Source organism: Cryptotermes secundus, unplaced genomic scaffold, assembly GCF_002891405.2.
Source record: "Cryptotermes secundus unplaced genomic scaffold, Csec_1.0 scaffold1115, whole genome shotgun sequence".
In the NCBI taxonomy this organism is placed as follows: Eukaryota; Metazoa; Arthropoda; class Insecta; order Blattodea; family Kalotermitidae; genus Cryptotermes; species Cryptotermes secundus.
In genome coordinates, this window is record NW_019733848.1 from 115,980 (window position 1) to 139,164 (window position 23,185).

The 23,185-nt window shown below is 40.2% G+C and overlaps 1 protein-coding gene across 2 annotated transcripts in view; it reads right to left on the reverse strand.

The window, feature by feature from the left end:
• Positions 1-284: 284 nt before the first annotated feature.
• LOC111868295 (lysine-specific demethylase 5A) overlaps positions 285-23,185 on the reverse strand; it is a 131,980-nt gene continuing 109,079 nt past the window's right edge. For both annotated transcript variants that reach the window (XM_023858830.2, XM_023858829.2), the window contains 8 exons: positions 20,077-20,315; positions 18,731-18,970; positions 11,619-11,856; positions 9,440-9,669; positions 7,732-7,947; positions 7,084-7,204; positions 3,267-3,478; positions 285-2,333 (listed from right to left, as the gene is read on the reverse strand). In XM_023858830.2, coding sequence (XP_023714598.1) covers positions 2,046-2,333; positions 3,267-3,478; positions 7,084-7,204; positions 7,732-7,947; positions 9,440-9,669; positions 11,619-11,856; positions 18,731-18,970; positions 20,077-20,315 — 1,784 coding nt within the window. In that variant the 3' untranslated portion in view covers positions 285-2,045. The remainder of the gene's footprint in view (positions 2,334-3,266; positions 3,479-7,083; positions 7,205-7,731; positions 7,948-9,439; positions 9,670-11,618; positions 11,857-18,730; positions 18,971-20,076; positions 20,316-23,185) is intronic.

Consider the following 23,185-nt stretch of genomic DNA (forward strand, 5'->3'; position numbering starts at 1 on the left):
CTCAGCCTCAAACAGAAATGAGTACCGGGAATCTTCCCTGGGGGGTAAAAGGCAGATGGCATGTAAGGCTGACAACCTTACTGCCATCTGTGAGCCAAATGTCTAGATAATGTGACACCCTCAACATCTCACAACCCTATGAGCCTCCATGGCCTGTTACAGGGATTGCTTTACCTATATATATATATACATACACATTTTGGAAATGATAAGCTGTTTACTGATAATTCTTCTGCAAACAGGTATCATGTAAAGGATGAAATTTAAAGATTCCAGAACACAAATTCAGTCCTTGTGTATAATAATTTCCTGAAATACAGAGAAATGTCATGCACAATGGTGATGTTAAACCATCACAATACACAAATGTAAATACCCTTGTACTGCTGGTTACATTGCATGTACAGTCATAGATACACAAAATGAGAAGGAAAAGGAGATATTTTTATTGAACCTGTATTGATTACACAAAGTCAACAGAAACATACTTCACACACTGAATATATGATTGTCTAATTAACTAAGAAAAGTTTCCATACAAAAATGGGCTTGTTTCATTTGTCCTGTTCTGCTTCCAGGCAAAAGAAAATAAGTTTGTTTGGTAAATGTTTGTAGACAGAGAAAAAGATCACAATTTAATAATTAAATCTACAACCCAGACATTCTACAAAACAAAAAATGTCCATGAAACTAAACAATGCTGCTTAGTCACAATTTAAAGGGTCACTTGGATTACTGAACATGTGAACTGTACAAAAAACTCATCATTTGTCTCTTTTTCACATTTCGTATCTCCTGGCTGTCTTCATTCCACAATACTATACGAAAAATAAAAATATTTAAAACACCACACTGTTAGAAAGTGTAACTCACTCTTCAGTGAAATTCAGACACACTAATATTTATGTTCACATTTCCATGAAATTATCTCATCTTTCTAACAACTTGCTGATGTCAGAATGAAGCTACTGGAGGAAATGCAAGCAGGATTACACCAGTTAAGATGGGGATGTTGCTGTTCACTTCAGAGAGGCCTGAATCTGAAGAGAAATCTAGTTCTGTGCCCAAATCCTTCTACCTGTATTCAATGTGGGGGATTCTAACTCACCAGTTCTTTACATACTGAGATATGGGGCGAGGAGGGCAGTTTGTATGAATAATAAGTCTGCACATTTTCTTCCAGTACAAAGTCCATTTACACATCAATATAGGAGAGATCATGAAATGAGTCGAACACATGTTTTGGCCTTGTCCATCTTACAAGCAGTTCTGCTCAAGCAGGCAACTTATGTCACTGCTCAGCATGCAGCTCATGCAGCTACACACCAATCTGAAATCCTTCCCTTATCTAAAACTCCTGCCATATATTGTTATCCTACTAAGTGTATGCCAGTGGAGCAAACCTTTCACTGTTATGGATGGAAAGTAAGAGATCTGAAAAAAAAAAGTGTTTAAGATTTTGACAAGTAAACAAAACAAAGCTGGGGAGAAAGCACAAGGACATGCTATGAGACAGTGGGGATTATGAAAGGAGTTTATGATGCAAAAGAGAGACAAGGATGGAAAAAATATAGGTTTAAAGTATAGAGAGAGATGGTACATTTAGGGAAGACAGGACAGTCAAGAGTAAAGTGAAGGAAGCTATACTGACTGGAAGATGGCATACTAACACATATCTCCATGAAGGTTTAAACTGATTTTCACAAACACTTCATCCACAGTTCAGCTTCTGAATTCTGGGTGGATGGAATAGTCTGGAGCCTACAATTCTTTAAGTCCTCCTTCATATAATCATAAATAATGAAAATATTATCATGTTGGCTAAGGTGAACATCTATTCCAAGTAAGTTTACAATATTTTAGTTTGAAATCTTCTCTATACAATTAGTTTGCCAACACCCTCCTCCTCCTCCTCCTCCTCCTCCCCCCCACTTGAACGCAAAGGCAGTCCATGTGAATTCTAACTAGCTGCACAGCCAGCCAACCAAATAACAACACTGTCACTTTCCTATGATGTCAGTATTCTGATGATCAGACCATCACAGTCAGTCTTGTCTTGAGAAACTACTGTCATCACTAGCACCCCCCTTCGCAGGCTGTATCTCTTCAGAGACAGAAGTAAATGTAGATAAAGAAGGTCCTGTTGATGAGTCCTCTAGGTCCTTCTCACCCTCTCCATATTCATTTCCATGACATCCTGATGTAACCCAGTCACCAGCGCTCATTGCCAAAGGATCTTCCAGTGATGAATCATGGCTAGGCAAGCCATTAGCTAAAGACAGCAATGCATCCAGCCCCATAGTCTCATCCACATTGTTCATTTCCATCTTCACCTGTTCGTGAAATTATTAAACAATATTTTAAATCTACTTAGCAATTAATCTATTCCTCAGCATCAATTCATCAATTCTCAAACAGAAGTGGAACAAGTTTATGCATGAAGAAAGCAGTCTTCTGGGATTTGGCACCGTGTATATGTGGTGTGGTGTTAACACTACATATACACGGTGCCAAATCCCAGAAGACTGCTTTCTTCATGCATAAACTTGTTCCACTTCTGTTTGAGAATTGATGAATTGATGCTGAGGAATAGATTAATTGCTAAGTAGATTNCATTGACAGCTAAACATACATAATAACACATTTTTTGGAAAGTTTAAAACAGTAATGTAATTGTGATAAAAAAGAACACTTAGGACATACTGGAAAGCGAAAGTGAAGCTAGAGAGAAGTGCAAAGAAATAACAAACACTGAGATGACAGACATGGATGGAGACTTTCATCTCTAATTTGAACCTCACATTGAGAAAAAGGAAGAGTAAGAGAAGGAAAATAGTGTAATCATACATTCCAAAAATTCCTAAGCATCATAATTACATACTGGAAAATACATTACAAGTGAAAGACAGTTTCAAAAAGCATGTCAATGTTAGAGATACCTGTTTTCCATATGACAGGAAAATTTGCAGCATCTTGCCAGATTTCCTTTCATGAAAACATCTGCATCAATCCACCAGTCATGATTCAGGAATAATAAAGGGTTCAAAGTCAAATGTTAAGACTTCATGTGTATTGGAAGGAAAGGATCTATTTGATTCTGAAGTGCCTGAGTGTTCATGATATCCTGCATCACAAATATGCACAACTGGTATAATATGGTATTCTCACATCTTGAGTAAGTTTTCTGATTCAGACCTCATGATGATCACTACGTCAATGAGCAAACTCTAATATATACAATGAGACAATGTCAGTTGTATACTCACACGAGATATATCTACTTCTTCTTCAACAACACGGCAGCTGTCATCCTGGTCATGTTCCCGTTCATGTTCCGGCTCATGTTCTTGCAATGGCATGCAATTCTTACATATATAATCCTCATCTTCATTAATGTCATCTTTATCAAGACCAACACAGTGCAAATGAAACCACTTGTCACAGCCTCCATCACACTGTACCCAATCTACTTCGTGTCCTGAAAAATGAATTCATGTAAAACCCACAGAAGCAACCTTCAAGGCATGAACCACAAACATACAGAAATGTTAACTGGACCATCTGCTGACTGAGGTCAACTCTTTCTAATGGACCCTAAAAAGTAGGTGTCTCCCATCCCCTCACCTGAGGAAGGAAACAGATTCAGCTTCTGAAACATTGTGTTCTTTAGAATACTGGATGATGGACAAAGTCCAAAAACCCAGTAATCCCCCGCAAAAAAAAAAAAAAACAAACAATAAGCTTATAAGTAAAGTAAGTAAGGGTATAGCGGCCTCCATAGTCTAGAGGTAACATTCCCACCTCATGACTCGTGGTACGCGGGTTCAAATACCCGGCGGAGGTTGTCGAATTTTTAAGGGTGGAAAAATTCAGGGAACAAGTCCTCCAGGAGGGACTTTAAGCTGTGTGTCCCATGTCGTAATTTTACAGCACGTAAAAGAACCTCATATCCCCAAAGGGGATCACTTAGCCAAATTCCAGGACGTTTCCCGCCCAACAATAGTCTCTAAGGCCTCTGATAGATGGGGGAAGCATTATAGACACCGCTAAGAAAGTGTTCGAACTCGCTTGCTTGGCAGGACTGATGGTACGCACCATTTATTGGTAGGGTATAAAGACTGGGAGAATATCATAGAGGGAAATACAATAGATCAAACTGGTCGTGGTGCATGGGGAAACCCACCCTCTCTAAATAACTAAGTAAGGGTATCCCTGCATCAGGCAGTGGAGGCCCATAGCATTGTGGGATGGTGAGGTTCCCACATTTTCTAGACAATCGGCTCACAGATGGCAGCAAGGTTGGCAGCCCTACTAGTCTATTAATATAATTCCATAATACTACACACACACACACACACAGTGCATTTACATCAGCAACAAATATCATTGCCATCTAGTGAGAAAACTATTATTAACCTGGTATGTTTGAATTTCCCACTGGCATATGAAAACCAGATGTTAAAAATAGAATCTAGTAAACATTATAATGGTGACATAATGGTATACATCAATTGTGTTAACCACAAACACCTGAAACCTTGCTAAGTGAATGATATAGTGCATTATGGGAGAACAGCTAATGGAGGTGACAAAGAAATAAACATTAAGTGGTATAAATGACATAAAAAAGGAAGGAGGTAATATGAAGGAAAGGAAAAGTAAATGAAGTTGAATGATGCAGCAAATTGAGATTATTTCTTAATGTGGACTAAAGCTGAATGTCAGTATATGGCAATGGATGTTGTTCGACTTCAGTTGAATTATCTTAGCAATAGGATTAAATGATCCAAATACACCCTTATGCTAATAAAATTAGTATTCCAGGGCAGGCCATGAGAAGAAAAGAACATGAAAACAACACATCACATACCTGTAGGTTAACCAGAATATCAACATAAGGTAAGGAAAACTGACATATACCTCTACCCAACATACAGACCTATAATCCGTGCATTAACAACATGTTCATATTCCAGATCATACAAAGAATACGATTCTATAACAAGAACACAAACTGGTAAAACACCACCATGGCAACGTAAAGCAAAAGGGACACGACAACAAAAAGAAAAAGAAATATATATATAACTTTTAACACCTAATGTAATTTTAATTTGAATTAGAATATTTTAATATTTTTAAAAATTTAAATTCTAATACTGAATATTTAATATATTTCGTAATATTAGGGCATTGCATAAGCAACATATGTACTCTACAACACACTCATAATGTTCAAACACTGGCCAGTGTATGGAGGTACAGCAGATAAAAGGAAGGGTGAAGAAAGCAGTCTTCTGGGATTTGGCACCGTGTATATGTGGTGTTAACCGACGTTTCGGAGGAACGTATCGCCTCCATCTTCAGGGTAGAAGAAAAAGTATAAGAAATCTGCAAGTGACAAGACCGTGAGAACGGTAAAAGCAGACCGTTCTCACGGTCTTGTCGCTTGCAGATTTCTTATACTTTTTCTTCTACCCTGAAGATGGAGGCGATACGTTCCTCCGAAACGTCGGTTAACACCACATATACATGGTGCCAAATCCCAGAAGACTGCTTTCTTCATAGTCACCGCCGTGAAAGCCTCAAATCTTACAAAAGGAAGGGTGATTGAAACAACATACGTACCTGTACAACACACTCCCAATACATACATATACATACACCTGCATTTCAGGATATTCATAAGTGCAATCTGCAGTGAATATGAAACATGTCACGAGCTTTACAAACAACAATACATCTTTACAATTCCAACATGCCACATCACAATAACAAACATAAATGCTAACAACGTGCATCTAAATAAATACATAAAATACAGATTATATTTACACTTAATGTCTCTACTGATGCCTACTGTGGGACATCCATCAGTCAGCATGCAATGTTCAAACACTGGCCAGTATATGGAGGTACAGCAGAGAGAAGGGTGATTGTGAAGGCTCTATGTATCTGATGATGGCCACAATAGGCCAAAATTTGTAGTACATACAAATGCGTGGTGTGTCTATACCAGGATTGTGTCAGCTGAGTAATAATAAACATTAACTTATACACAATATGATGCTATAGTATAGTACTTCTAGTACTGAACTCTTAATAAAATATACGTGGTGTGTTCAAAAAGTATCAAGCCTTCTTTTTTCCTGCGTAAACCAATGACGCGCAGAAGGCTCCCTTCGGTGGAGATGTGGAGGGGACATTCATGCGCAGTCATGAATTTTTTCCCGCCCGCAGAAAGCGTCAGTCGCTGGCAGTCGGCCTATGAGTGAGGACGTGTAGTGAGCACTTGTCGGATTCCAATAAGGTGTAAAATGACGGAACAACATGAGCAGCGATATTGCATCAAATTTTGCCAAAAGCTTGGCGATACCCAAGTGGAAACCATTCGCAAGATTCAACAGGCTTTCAGGGACGATGCCATGAGCAACTCATGGATAAAGGAGCGATACAACGGCTTCAAAGATGGCCACACATCAGTGGACAGCGAACCGTGTTCAGGCAGACCCTCAATAAGCCGAAATGAGAATGTCACTGAGCAAGTGCAGACTTTGGTCATGGAGGACCGTAGTATCACAGTCCGAGAACTTGCGAACAAGAAGGGGTAAGCACTGGATTGGTACATTCAATTCTGATGGAGGATTTTGACACGAGGAGAGTGTCCGCAAAATTCGTACTGAAACTGCGCATCTGATTCAGACTTTCGTCGCCAAACACAACATCCCTGTGGTTCGTCAGGCTCCCTACTCCCACAACATGGCTCCGTGTGACTTTTGGCTATTTCCCAAGCTGAAAATGCTGCTGAAAGGCACCCGATTTAAGTCAAGAGAAGAAATCATGTGGAATGTGACGGCCCAGCTGATCACCATTCCAAAAGACATGTTCCAGAAGTGTTTCCAACAATGGCGGAAGTGCTGGGAGAAGTGTGTGCATTAACAAGGAGACTACTTTGAAGGGGATTAGGGTTTTGTACCTCCAAATCAATAAATGTATTTCTGCCGACCAAGGTTCGATACTTTTTGAACATGCAACGTATACTGTGTGTTGAGGTCCCATTATACAGAACATCAATTCTGTTACCTGTTGGTCGGAGACAAGTAGGAGCAGCACAATCCTCATCATCATCTGAACATTCCTGTTTGGTTTTCTTCACACGAGGACAAGATTTTTTCCTGTCTAATGTTTCAACTCTTCGTTTTATCTGGAAAGAACCGTTTCAAAATGACATTAACAATCCTGAAGTTGAAAGCAACAGGTTTCTAGAATGTTGACACCTATTTACTATACAATATATAGTTACATCCCAGAAGACCATGGTCTTAAAAAGGTTAAGTTCTCCTTGTGCTTAATTAGTTAAGCATTATGCCATGAAGACATATGCAGGAATGGAGGATAAACTCCACTTTTCTTGACCTTGGCACCGTATGGAGTGAGTGGTAAGCTACATGCCCCTGCTGCATTATCACTCACCCTCCCCCAAAGGGAAAGAGTCAATGATACCCATTGGATAGGAGGCTGGGTGGACCCCAGAGTCAGTCTGGATGCTGTGGAGAAGAAAAATCTTGCATTGCTGGGAACTGAACCTGGGCCATCCAGCCAGTAGCATGCCATTATACTAACTGAGCTACCACAACTCCTTGTTATATCAATACATAAATAATTACATACTGTGATAAAATCAATGTATTGGTTTGCAGTGTGCATATTGCAATGTAAGAAATACTGTACCTTACGGACTTTCTTTATAGATTCCTTCTGTTCTTTGAATTTCTTTTTCTCTTTCAATTTTTTATTCCTTTCCTCAAATTCCTTTCCCATTTTAACCTTAAGTTTCTTACTTCCACCCACAAATTCCAGTTCTTCTGGAGTACGTTTCTTAGCTTTTCGCTTGTCCTTCAGTTTCTGTTTCTCCAGCTTGTTCTGCAACAATTCATGCTCCAGCTCCTGCAACAATGAAGTTATCCTATACAAAACCTATCAAACACCCTGCTGTACCTCACACTTGTGTTAAGGAACATCAACTTCCAATTGTCTGAAACATAAAATAAGTTCTGACAATGGTGTATAACACTGAAGATCAGTTTTTGGACTCTGTCCATCGTCTGGTATTCTAAAGAACACTAAAGAGCAGAATGTTTCAGAAACTGCCTCAATTTGTCCTCAGAAGTAGGGGTGTCAGAAATAAATCTAGTGATTGAGGTTAGCTCTCCGTAACTGACCCAAAAAGAGTGTCTCCCACCCCCTCACGTGAGGAAGGAAACAAATCTACTTTCTGAAGCACTGTGTTCTTTAGAATACCAGATAGTAGACAAAGCCCAAAACCCCAGTAATCCTGAGTGTTAATTTATACCTCAGTGAAATAAGTGTTGAAAATCCAAATCAAAAAGATATTTACTATGGGTAAAAAAAAATTACTCACCAGATGTTACCACTAGATAATAATAGGTAGATATCCTCTTCAAATGCACCCACTTGTGTATGTTCCATCTTTGAGATGCAAGATAATCTAGTCAATCACTACTAACCTTCTTCCACATTTGGCTCAAGTTACCTGATTAGTTACTACCAGCAATTTTCTTGGGTCACTGTTGGCACCTTACAGAATAATTTTTAGTGCCTGTGCTGATACCTGACCTTTCAATAAAATGCAATTCATATCATCAGTGATCCCATATAAGAATTAGTTTAGAAAATAGCACAGAATGCAAACTAAGCCATCACATTTATTTTTCAAGACACCATGCATCCCTTAAAAAAGTCAATAAAATGTTGAATCAACAATATGTTCAATTTTATAAAACACTGCATTTCTTGTTCTCCATTCCCTTCATATTTCTTTTCCTTATAACAAAAAAGACTATACCATATTACAATCAAATTACTTTGGTACAATGGTGTGAATAATTTAACAAAAAGAAGGAAAGTTCTATACAAGCATAATTGAAAATATAACCTGCACAACACAAAAAGAAGCAACAATGCTACCCTCTGGTACCTTGACCCTAAGAATAAAAATGACAACAAAGTGCCAATTTAGATAATGAACAGAAACCACAATTACACATTCCACATATTTCCAAAATGGGAAAGAGGATCTCTTTATATCCAAGGTCATCTTACAGTAGTTTAAATGGCAATTTCCACAATCATATATTTTGGTTTCAAAGAATATTATGAAAAATACTTTAAACTGAAATCAAGTTTAACTGAATTAGTGCTCTCATTCAATGTCTTTTGGTGTCTCGAGGTTCCAATTTTGAAGTTAGATATGGTCACAGGCGAGAATGGAGACATCATCTCTAGCACCACGTCAGATACAAAAGAAAAGTGTGTGAAACAAATTTTGGTTCCAAATTTGTAACACTGGATACAAATGTCTGTTTTCTATTTATGTGATCTTCATAATCAATGCATCAGCATGTAACTTCATACATACTTCAAAATCTGGAAACTTCTCTTCTTGACGAGGTTTTGTGGCCTGAAGAATTCTCCATATATGTTGAGTTTCATCAAGAGAGACTTCCAGAAGGTCACCTTCCATCATCAGCTCCTCAAGCTGAGCTCGAGCCATCTCGCTAAGAGCCAGTACAGGTTGTTCCAGCTGTCGAGGCACTAACGGAGTCTTGCGAACATGTTTCTTGCATCCTCCTAACCCTAGTTTGGAAGCTGGAAATATTAAAAATTCTTCCCAGATTTGGTCTTTTCCATTAAAATTTTATCCAACAGATTACATAAAAAATACATATAGAATAACAACAAGTTTTGACTGATTTTTTTTCATATGTCTAACCAAAGGTTATCTCTGGACTTAATTAATTAAGGCCCAGGCTACATAGGTGTGTAGGGAAGTGGAGGTATAGCTCCACTAATCTTGACCTCACCATTAGATTGTGGTAAGTGGCCAGTTTCATGCCCATACCACTTCACCCCTGAGGAAAGAGACCACAGTACACATTGTACAGGAGGTTGGGAAGAATCCAAAAGAAAGCTGGTCTGGACATTTTGCAGAAGAGAAAAATCCTTGACCCTACTGGGAATTGAACCCCAACTCCTTGGTCATTCAGCCAGCAGCCCGGTCACTATATCAACACAATCATCCTGGCTCCTGTAGAACCAAGATATCTGTGTAAAGCATATGACATGCAGATCAGAAATCTTCATGGGTGTTCATTAAGAATTACATCTGAATCAAATATACGTAGGTGGGCTGAAAAATAATGCACACATGCTTGTAGAGCGCAAATGAAATGACCTTCAGAAGCGCGCCAGGTGGCATGTAGAAGTAACATTCCTCCTCAATACGCATGCGCAGGTTTGAGGTTGTTGCGTTCATCCAGTGTATTTCGAGAAGTAAGTATGGAGACGTGTTCTAGTGCTATGTCAACGCAAGTTAAACAGTGTGCTGTTATCGAATTTTTAACTGCTGAAAAAGTGACTTCTACTGAGATTCATCATTGTTTAAAGGCTGTTTATGGTGACGATGCTGTTGATAGGTCTACTGTAAATCGATGGGTAATAAAATTTTGTGGTTGCGAGCCTGGAAAAGCCATAATTGTTGATGAAACACGCAGCGGACGTCCGATCACTGCCACAGACGATAATCATCGCAAAGTCGTCGACGATTTGATTCAAAATGACCGGCAAATCGCTCAAAAGCATACCGCAAACCATATTTCAATATCCAAGGAACGTGTCGGCTTCATTATTGAACAACTGGGATACCATAAAATCTGTGCACGATGGGTACCATGCCGTCTCACAGACGAGAACAAACAGTGTCCATTGGAATGTTGCGAGCAACTTTTGCAGCGCTACCGTGACGAAGGAGACAACTTTCTTTTGAATATTGTGATGGGGGAACGAGTCATGGGTCCATCGTTATGACCCGGAAGAGAAAAGACAGAGCGCTGAATATCAACATCCGTCTTCTCCTCAGGCGAAAAAGTTCAAAACACAACCATCCGCCAAAAAACTTCTTTTGACTGTGTTTTGGGATGCTCACCGAGTTTATGTGACCGATTTTCTGGAACGAGGGGCAACGGTAAATTCTTCTCAGTACATACAGACTCTAAAACACATCCGGCATCGAGTTTGTCGTGTTAGAGGCAGCCGGGCGCCAATAATCTTGCAACATGACAACGCTCGTCCACACACCTTGCATGCAACTGAAGAGGCTCTGTGAAACCTGAGGTTTGAACCGATTCCACACCCTCCTTATTCCCCCGATCTTGCGCCTTGCGATTTTTATTTTTTTCCTCTACTCAAGAGAGACCTCAAGGGTAATCATTACACCTCGGACAATGAGGTGAAGGCAGCTGTCAAGTCCTGGATTCAAGAAAAGTATGAAGAATTTTTCAGTGATGGAATGAAAAAACTTGTTACACGTTGGGAGAAATGTGTTAGCCTTAACGGTGACTACGTTGAAAAATAAATATATGCTTTTGAAACTTAAGAATTGTACTTTAATGTACTTTTTGCCCAATCTTGCTATTTGTTTTTGTTCACGCTCTACAAGCATGTGTGCATTACTTTTCAGCCTACCCACATATTTGATAAAAACTGAGATCAGAAATTATCAGATGTAATTTTCATGACTTTCAGCTAACAATATGTACCTGAGGAATAAGCATGTTCTGAGTTGCTGTAAGAATTGCAGCATTCTTCATAGTGTGAATCTTCATCTTCATCTGTTCTCAAATTAGCCGATGTTAACACCGAATCATTATCATCGTCATCATCATCATCTTCATCATCATCTTGGGGAAATGATGTACGAGACTGATCATTAGCTTGATCCAGTGAGTCATGCAAACAGTTACCGGCAGCTTCCGCCTCCATGCCACTGGATTCTCCCTTGAGATAATAAAATCAAACATGCATTCATTGACATATGAACACAGACCCTGTTCACACACGTCCCTGGTTTCCAAGTATAAAATGTGAGTTTTGATTATACCAGTAATTAGACCCTTCTGTAGTAGTCACACTATACAGTAAAGGTATAGTTGCCTGTGTTTAATTAATGCCATGAAGATAAATCTCCACTATTCTTGAGCTCAGCACCAGACAGAGGTGATTGGTTAGCGTCATGCTCAGGTCGCTTTATCCCCAGGGAAAGGGTCCCCAGAACCCAATGTATATGAGACTGGGTGGGCCCCAAAGCTGGTCTGGATGCTGCAGAGAAAATGTCTTGCCCCTGCTGGGAATCAAACTCTATCCATTCAGCACATAGCCCATCACTATATTGACTGTGCTATCCTGGTTCCTTGCAGTCCAGGATAGGTTCAAATTACATGAGCTTTCACCCTCCTGCAGGGTTCTAGTGAATCCTGCAGGAACAGAAGCTACACCCTGCACTCTACATATATTGCACATGGTACTATGCTCAAATGCAGCACTGCAGGTCACAAAATCTTTCCACACAGCACATAGTAAGGCATGTTAGAAAATCATAATTACTCTTTCGGATAACAGATATGAAAGAGAGCCTTATTTAAACTACACATTTATGTGGACAAGGCGGTTAATTCACCAGGATTCAATGTCTCATGTTGACTGTCAGCTGTCCTTTTTTTGAACAAAGAGTTACTGATGCTATGTACCTCAATATACTTTGGACAACCATTTTACCTTTTTTTTTTTTATTGTTAGTGGGGTGGGACTAAGTCCCTTGCACTGCGGCAACTTCTGGCCTATTGTACCAGCTCTAGATGATAGGTGAGGGTGATTGTGGAGCTGGAATGAAGATTGGCAGAGGAAACCAAAGTACTCAGAGAAAACCTGTCCCAGCGCCACTTTGTCCACCACAAAGCCCACTTGACCAGACCCAGGATGAAACCCAGGCAGCTGCAGTGGGAAGCCAGTGACTAACCGCTTGAGTTATGGTGCAGCCCATTTTACCTACCATTCAGCAGTTCTATGGGAATGGGCCATGTTACTTTCAACAAGATGGCTCACCAACACCATTCCACTGAGATGTCAGAAGCTATGTCAATGATACACTACCAGGTTAATGGATAAGATGTTGTAGTGCTGAGTATCCCCAATGCTCACCTCAACTTTTACTTGTGGGTGGTCCCTGAAGGATGTGGTATACCAGAGAAAACCACCAACATTGGAAGAAACTGAAATGTAATGCCCTGCTATCCCAGTGGACACCTTGGCCACAACTGCTTGTGAACTAGTCTGCAGAATTCAGAAGTGTCTATAAGCTAACGGTGGGCACTCTGAACACTTGTTCCAGTTCAGCAAGTGTTGCACCTATCCTCTTCTGTGTGTGTCAAATTTGGACTAACAATAAATTATTTTGTACGTTGAAGGGTGCATACATTTTTTGGGCCCCTCTATATTAATAACAAGAATGTAACCTAATTTCTGCTTTAATTTGGCATTATGTAGGTTGAATGAAAACTAATGCCTCCAGCTTTGTAACTTGCCAAAAGATGGTAGCACTGATGTGCTACAAGCTGTGACATGTAAGATTTGAGGTTTTCATGGCAATGACTATGAAGAAAGCAGTCTTCTGGGATGTGCCACCGTGTAGATATTGTGTTAACTGAAGTTTCAGAGGAACGTATCACCTCCATTTTCAGGGTAGAAGAAAAAAAGAAGAAAATCTGCAAGCAAAGAGCCAGCGTGAGCAGGTGCAGATAGACTAATGTTGAGAATAAACCCAGCTGTATAAGAGCAGGAAGGGAAGGGAGAGGGGCTACATGGGAAATCAGTAGGGAGGAGAAGGGAAGGGTCTGGGGAGGCGGGCCAGCAGGTAGCAGGCTAGAGCATGTATAAAATATTGTGTTGGGGGAGAAAGGTAAGGTTAATGGGGGGGCATTAACCCTTAAGCTTGGGGGTTGCTATGCAAGTCGGGCCTGGACTTGCATGGCCCTGTGGATCCGGCGTCATGTCCCGGGGGTTTCTTGAGGGAACAGATGAGAGGCTTCCATGACTTGCTGAGACAACCCCCTCCCCTCTGTTCATATTGTCAGGATGGAGTTCAGTCTCAATGGCCTCCCCCTCCCTTTATTCTTGACATTAGTCTATCTGCACCTGCTCACGCTGGTTCTTCGCTTGCAGATTTTCTTCTTTTTACTTCTAACCTGAAGATGGAGGTGATACATTCCTCTGAAACATCGGTTAACACAATATCTCCATGGCGCCACATCCAAGAAGACTGCTTTCTTCAAGCTGTGACATGTTCTACAGCATCTGTTCTTTCATCTCAGTTGGCAGCAAGTTGCTGTAATAAGAGGTTGTGTTCCTATGGTATGTAAAATGGAAGCCTGTACCGTGCATTGTGCACTTTAAGCAGAGTGCCATGACTGAATTTCTGACTAAATAAAAATTATTACATTTTTATCATTTTGTGTGCGCATGTAAATGTATTAAATATAAAAGGAAAATCTTGGAGCCAACCTCAGTGGTAGTGCAGTTTAGGGCATGCAGAACCTCATGCATGGATTTTAAATTAAAATTTTCCTGAGCCCTTCCTGGCCCATGTATCATGATACAATACTGTAAGTCCAGGTCCATATAAAATTTTGACATGGCAGTTGATAGACTGGAATAGTGGAACCAGAAGAGATGGCCACTGTTAGGGAATGGCCAATAAACACATGACCCCACAACTCAAAACTGTTGGAAATGGAGATTTCCATTGGGTCTGCTTTGAGGCTACATAGCAAGCATGAATTAGATAACTTATTCAGTTAGGAAAGGGAGGTGCCATCGTGGGTTAGCAGTTGGCAACTGTCAGCCAGCAAGGGCACAAGCCATTGTACATGGAAGCAGCAGAAACTGTTGGGATCCACAACCTAGCAACAGTTAGTGGAGATAAACTGAGAAGAAATAGTGTGTGCTCTAGCTAGAAGAAAGGAGTGTGAATTAGTGATACCACTGCATTTCTTTGTAGTTACTATTTATAAGTGGTCAGTAAATCCAATTACCAATCCAAACCCCATGTCTCATCACTAAACATGTGACAACGGGTGTGAATTATTGGATTGAAGACTATCAGATAGTTATATCTTAATACTATGAAAATGGGACACATGATGGAAAGCCTGCTGGCCAAAATGAAAGCCAATCAAAAGAAGACAGAGGACATGGTAAAAACCAGCCATGAATAGATGGTGGCCAAAATTAAAACTAACCATGAGGAGTTGATGGCCATAATGAAAGACAGTCAAGATGAAAAAGAGGCCAAGAAGATGGCCTGTCTAGCAGCAATAGAGGCCTGTCTAGGAAAGGCAGAGACCACAATAAAGGCTGGTCAGGAATGAATAAAAGCCTTAAGACTGGCCTGGAAGAAAAGAATACCACAGTGCTGAAGGCCAATCAAGGAAAGTCTGAGGCCATAATGGAGCCTTCTAAATGAGCACTGTGCATTGAAGCCACGTACATGCTTACCGCCCCACAATATCAAACTTCCAACGCTCCATATGGAGCCCCTAAAGGACCGACATAGGAGAAGAGATGATGGGCTCGACTGAATGCCACAGTGGCATAAGAGACTGAAGCATAAAATAGCAGCTGCTCCTGGGAGGCAACAAGAGGACATTCAATGGGGCCCTCAGGCCGACTCTACGCTGGAAGTCATAAAGCTAACATCTGGGTCTTCTACCAGACTGTGGAAAAGGGTGAGCAGGGCATCACTGTGGGGACAGCAACCTCCCAAATTGTACGACCGAATACCAAACTTATACATCAGTGCTATAGCAGCAAGAGCCACTTTTGGAAGTTCTGTCCTCACAGCCTGGAAGAATAAATGCTAACATGCCTACCGGCTACCTCAGACGAGCAGCGGCAATGTGATACGGCAGTTAAGCCAGAACAGACGGCTGCTGCTGTTAGGGAAAAGCTGGTACACAAGTTTCAATGGCAACAAATATGTGATGCCACAATACAGATCTGCTGGAAAGAATGTATTCTATTGGGTCTGTCCCAAGGCTATACAAGGACATATAACTGGAGCTTTCAGTCAGTCAATAGGGTGAGGATATTTGGAGCCATGGGTTAGGTGCGAGATAGTCACCAACTGGTAGTGATGTGATAAGAAGAGGACACTGTTGGGATCTGTCAAAAGGCAATGGACTGGTAAAGACATAGCAATCTGAGAAGACTCAGTGCATGCTATAGTGAGAAGTGGTGCCTGAATTTGCAACAGAGCTATAATTCTTTGCAGTTACGATTTATAAGTGGCCACTAAACCCAATAACCAATCCAAACCCAGTGTCTACTTACTGCACATGGGACAATATTAAGGCAAAAAGCACAGAAAAAACAATTTCACATTTTCACATGTTTCACTCATATTAACTCAAGTTATTTACTAATGTGTAACATGGTAATAAATTTTGAACGTTTTTTGATAGTCTTCTGCAAGTTTTTCCAGTATACATTTCAGTGTGTGATATTTCTTGAAGCATGATGACCAGGCTTGCTGATGCAGCACTAAACAGGAATCGTTGTTGCAGTCCCTTGCACTCTCCTCTTGCTGCACACTACACACACTTTGTTAGATTTGAGGCTTTCACGGCGGTGACTATGAAGAAAGCAGTCTTCTGGGATTTGGCACCGGGTATATGTGGTGTTAACCGACGTTTCGGAGGAACGTATCGCCTCCATCTTCAGGGTAGAAGATGGAGGCGATACGTTCCTCCGAAACGTCGGTTAACACCACATATACACGGTGCCAAATCCCAGAAGACTGCTTTCTTCATACACATACTTTCTTCTTACAGTGATATATGAAATGTTGCTGCTCACTCAGGCGTTCTTCAATTATCACCACAAGAAGGTCACCCTCAGTTTCTGACACCTGAGTTCCTCACATCACCAAACAGCTAACTGGAATGTGAGGTGAATCAGTGGCTTCAAATTTTCTTTCTGTTCAGTTCATCAAAATAAAGAATTTACAACTGATACCTCCAACAGCCAGAAGAATAACTTTCTCCTCCATGCATACGATTTGCTTTTGCAACCATAACTTGTGATGTGGTCTACTCTGTCAGCAGTCACACGCACAGCCATCGGCTTTACCCCTTCTTTACTCTCCCTTTTTCTCACTACCCCTTCTTCTCTTTGTGTGCCCACATTGTGTTAAGTGCCCAAAATCAGGACAACCCTTTTGTGTTCCCGTGCCAAGTGCCTGAACTTCACCCTTCTTCATTTTCATCTTCCTGAACTTTTCTGCTTTTCTTATAGTTCCTGTTAGTGAATTTTTTTCAACAATTCTGTACTTCTTTCACTGCTCTTATAGAAGTGGGCTGTACATAAACGAAAACAATCTCCACCAACAGACTATGAGAATCAATTATTTTCATCTTTACTTTATCATTTAAGAGCTATATTCATAAGCACTCCAAAGAAAGTTTCCAACTCTTCCACGGTGATATCCTGCCAAGAATGGCAGTGTGTACTGGAAGAGGTGATCTACTTTCCATTCTCCCTGTGGGATATCTACTTGTTTCATTTCAAATTTCATCAAGTAGTTCATATGTGAAATGTAAGAAGAAACAGTCTATCTATCTCACTACTCAGTTGTGCAGTATGAGCCTCTGAAGCACTGTTCTGCAATGTTTAAAGAGGGAAGTCTGTGTGTATTGAGGTAATTCACCTCGACCTCTGTTGTCTATTTGCACACAGCCCTTCTTTGTATTGTTGTCTTCCTCTTCCTTGCCATTACTGTCATTTTCTTCTTCATAACTATGTTCATTTTCACTTAGAACATCATGGTCAGAATTATCTAATAAATATTCAGTCTCTTTGTCTGGTGAGCATGAACACCAATTGCAAAAGCAATATTTGTCCTATGGACAAGATACATGACATAGAAGAAATTCCTAGGGTTCTAAATGGGCATTTGAATACTCACACTTGTCCCGCAGCCCTGGCTACATAAGCGTAACCTTGAAATAAGCATGGCTTATGAAGTGCCATGGGGCTGGAACTGGACAGGGCAAGTACACATTGCACAGCTAGTGCGCCTGTGGATGGGAGAGGGTTTCGACATGACATTCATTTGCATTTCTCTGTGCTGTCTTTTAATGGCAGAAACCACCTGCAACTGACTAATCATCAAAAATTTCTACCTCATGTCCGAAAGGAGTTGTCTCCAAATTACTTCCTAGTTTAAGTAGGTCAGGCAACCTGAACAGAATCTGGGGCTGAATATTACTTTAAAGAACACAAACTCCTAACATATCTGGTAAAATGCAGTCAAAGCCTTTGCACAGTTCTTAAAAATAACATGTGACTTTGGGCATAAAAAAAACACAAATCCTGCTTTAGTTTCAAGCCTATGAAAGTTTCAGACACATGAAAATTGCTCAAATGAACTATTCTTGGATTGCGCTGGGCAAAGAAGAATGGTCTAATAACGGCAATTCTCATGGGTACTGAGGCACACATCCTACTGATGCACCAGCAGACAGATCCCCCATACAGAACTCCTTGGGATGTTGGTGTGTCATGCACACAACCACATGTCAACTGTGACTCACTGCATATGCTAGAAATGCCATGAATCAGTTCCATCTGAATAACCCCAATATATACCTGACTGAAAAATTACTGAAGATATACAGCAGTCCCTTAAATTAATTTTTAAACTGCTATAATGGTCCCAAGATGCGTCTGATTCAGCACTAGGCATTACACATAGTTTACAAGGAACCAAATTTAATTAATTGCATCTTCCTAACTGAAAGAGTATACATAGGCTGCTCACTAGTTGTGGTGGACTTGGCTGTGATCCCAGAGAATCTTCGCTCTGTACACCCCTGAGGGATGAGATGGCTTGCACACGACGATGTAGCTCAGGATTGCTGGCAGCTTTCTTTAATTCACTACTAATTATTTTTTCAGTCTTCTCACGTGCAACAGCCTCAACCAGTTTTTGTGACAGGACAGACAGCTTTGCAAGAGCAGACGCAAGTTCTTCTGTGGCAAGGGCTTGACGAGCACGATCCTGAAAATAAACAAAAAATCAAATCTAACTACTCATTCAACTTTGCACTTTATTTCAGAACATCTACAATTTCTTCAGAGGAAAAAGGCAACATTTTATATCAAACCACAATAGATTAACCATCAGTAATGGAGTGTCTCTAAATAATAATAGCAAATAAAGTACACTTTTGGGGGGTGGGAATAAGTAGCCAAGATGACAAAATCATCATCATCTTTCAGCCCAAGGACTGGGTGCCACAAGCCCCATCCAATGTTCAGAACTTTTTAAAATTGGTCTTGTCTCTACTTCTGAATCTTCCAATGTCTTCCTGTCCATTGGCATTACAAAAGGACACTAATACTGACAGTCTATTTATTTACTTACTTACTTACTTACTTATTTACTTATGGAGCTGAGCCCTTCCGGAGGAGAAGCAAAATCTGCACCCACTCAAGAATTTTCCAGCATTTTTTGGAAACCAAAGGTTCAGTATCATGTTCACAAGAGCCCTCCACTGGTCCATATCCTCAGCCAGATTAATCCAATCCATACCATACGATCCCCATCCTATCTCTCTAAGATCCATTTTTATATTGTTCACCCACCTACGCCTTGGCCTTCCCGGTGGTCTCCTTCCTTCTGGCTTCACCACCAATATCCTATATGCAATCCTCTTCTCCCTCCTTCATGCTACATTCCCTGCCCACCACATCCTTCTTGACGTGATCATTCTAATTATACTTGGAGAAGAGTACAAGCTATGAAGCTCCTCATTATGCAATTTCCTCCAGCCTCCTGTCACTTCATTTCTCTTCAGTCCAAATATTCTCCTCAACACCCTCAGTCTATGAAACCACCTCTAAATCCAAATGAACAATGTGATAAAACACACGCAGACATGCATGAATGCAACACCTAGTTTTGAGACAAATCAAGTAAATTATAAATCATAATGATTTGAAGTGTAATGTTAGAACAAATCTGAACACTGGTAAGATATGTAGAGGTTTCTCCTTACATTCCAACCAAGAACAAAAATGCACGCATACCTACCTTTCTCTGCCAGCTAAATTACAGACATGCCCATACTTAATTTATTACTACTGTCTGAAAAACAAACATACCTGCCAGTTCATTGCCCGTTCTGTGAGACATTGAAGAGCCTCCCCTTCAGGGACACGTACTGGAAGTTTTTGAAGAGATACAAGGAGAGATAGAATTGTTTCAAGACGAGGCCGACGAGACCTCAAGCAACAGGGGCACAGGAACTTGAGTTCTCTAGATGCAGCAGCAACAAGTTGTTGTGCTGGAGTTTGTTGCTTGTTTTTGTTGCTAGAGCTCTTTGGAAGTGGTACACACGTGGCTGCAGCAGAACAAAAACTTAATTTCTTATTACACCTCACAATATATATAATACAATCAGCAAACTTTAGATAAACATTCTGAAAAAGAGCCACTATGTATAAACTCATCTTACATAATACATGAACAGCTTAAAACTATAAATTTCTTCCATCTCTTCTACTGTGATAATGTAGACAGAGACTCCCTGCAAAACGTTAACAGAAATCTACCAGATTACATGACATTACATCCCAGGAGACAGTTATCCTGAAATTTCTTCCAGCTCTCTCTACCATAATGCAACCATAATCAGAGTTCCCCTCAATTTCTCTCAGGAAAGCAAAGGTCACATCATTCTATGAGCCACATCAATTAAACTGTTTGAGAATTAGAAATGTACAGGATCCTTGTTTTAAGATGTGGAGACAAACTGGAATTTTCTACTCTTCCATTTTTGCATCTGCCTCACCCTGTAGATGGATGATGCCAGCACAGAGACAACCGTAACAAGTCAGTGCTTCTGTCAAATGGTCACATGAAGTATGGTTCTTACACAGCAGACCTCTAAATCATGTGCATGTGGATTACCTACTTTCCAGATTAACTGCAGGGCTTTTGGAACTCCTTATTTACTGATTACAGCTCACATATCAGTGCTGTCTCACAATGATTTGCACTAGACCGCAAACCTTGTCACATTGTAGCAACTTTAAGCTTTATTATTTTACCACTTTATACACCAACCTGAAGGAGGACTGATTTCTTTTACTAGAAAGCTATGTCTCATTGTTCAGAAGCCCATACCACAATCAATATGTAATAATCCAGTGATATTCAGGGTTGAATGCAACATCAACAGTGGGTATGTCTATTTCCAGATTTATATACTATCCATCATTTTTAATTATCTCCAGTACTTTTCACCTCCATTAATGTAGTTAGCCAAGGGCTCACTGTATAATATTTGCACAATGCACACATCACAGAGAATATTTTGCCAAAAATATCCCAGATTCATAGTACAAGGTAAATCAAATATAGAGATAAGAAGAAAAGTTTTGTTGAAAAGGTACAGACCAAAATAAAATGTAAAACTGATGTGATTACAGAACAGAAATGGCAAAACTGTCATTTATCTGGAAACTAGCCCAAGCAATTACATATTTCAGTGCTCTCTCTTCAATGTGGTGAGCCTGAAGCCACAGCTCATGCCACAACAAAACTGCTGGTGTTGCAAGTGGTCTCTTGCAGATTCCTGATCCATAGACTGTATTTCCTTCTGACTCAGCATGCCTTCCTCTAACCGATTATGTGAAGAGTCAAAACAGTTAGGGCTCCATAAATGTGGTCACCTGATCACAGCCAGTTAACTAAAGTACATTTAGTCTTGATCTAGACAAAAGCTAGAGCTAGGGGGCAGTCAAGCTTAACCTTGACTACATTTTTTTCCTGAAGATATGGGCACCAGAAAAACAGACATGTTGTGGTAACACTGCAATCACTGCCTTGCAGCTGGCCATGAGCCCCACTTTGATGACATCAGATCTTGTAACTCCTAGTGTAGGACAGTGCTGTATCATCAGATTCCTAGTGAGAGTGAAAATGAAAGTGAAACAAGCAGAAATTCTTCACAGGTTAAATGCACAGCATGGGGAACAGACCCTGCCACATGAAAGTGTCTATGAATTGCAAAATAAGTTTTCTGAACCTACCACATGCTTATGATCAGCCAACAGATATATGCAACGTGAAACATCCATGGTGTCGAAGAGGTATTTTGGGAAAGAGGTGAACTGAAGCATGTGATATTGTATCCAACAATGGAAAAGTGTTACAAATGTTTAAACATTTATCCATGAACACTTATTTTTCAAGAAGTGCAGACTGTTAAGTCCCAAAGGTGTTAATGTTTACCTATAAGACAGCTTGTTACTGCATGATAACAACTGTCTACACAGAGCAAATCTTATTAGGTGAAATGAGACAATGGGCTATAAAATCATGAACCACTCTCCTTAGAGCCCTGACATAGCCCAGTGATTTTCACTTGCTTGGACCTATGAAGTTACACCTAAGAGGACAGAATATTCAAACTTACAATGAATTCAGATGTGAGGTTGTGAATTGGATAAAACCTTTTATGCTACTGGCATCAGTAACTTGGCAGGATGATGGAGAAATGTGTTAGAGTGAAAAGAGAATATCTCAAAAAGGAGTGAAAGTTTGGTGATTCTGGCATGAATATTTTCTGTAAGAAAACAAGACTGCCCAGGTGATCCCTGAATCACCCTCATATTAATACAGAAAATCCCCATTCAGCAAGTCTCTTTGAATTGTGTAAAGCTGAAGTCAGGAATGCAGCAAGTGCTTGTTCTTTAAAATTAAACAACAGATTCTGAACACCATGCTAGTTCAATTCTACGAACGTTCTTCAATCAACTAACTGTAAGAAAGGAAATATGTGGGTACTTACGGGAGGCAATGCTACAAATCATGCTTAAAATAATTTTTCAGTATCAGCTGATGTATCCGGCAAACAGCATCATACTGATTTAAAGCAATGTGCCATTTATTTACAGGTCATATTAAAAGCCAATATTCAGGGAGAAATTTCTGCTGTTTGTGGATAAGAGCTTAATTTTGTGAATACACATATTCTCTCAAGATGTAAGTCCTACTTAGAAGCAGATAATCAGCACTATAATGTGTAACTCACATAAGTTAAACTGTGTACTGTGTGGGAACAGCAGGACTGATTTTGACAATAGCTAGTTGCTATGTGGGTGGTTGCCATCTGCAATAGGTGTCCATTTCCAACTTTAAAACAGATTTATCCCCTAGAAGGCTCAAAGTTTTACATCTACAAACAAACAATTCTGAAATAATAAT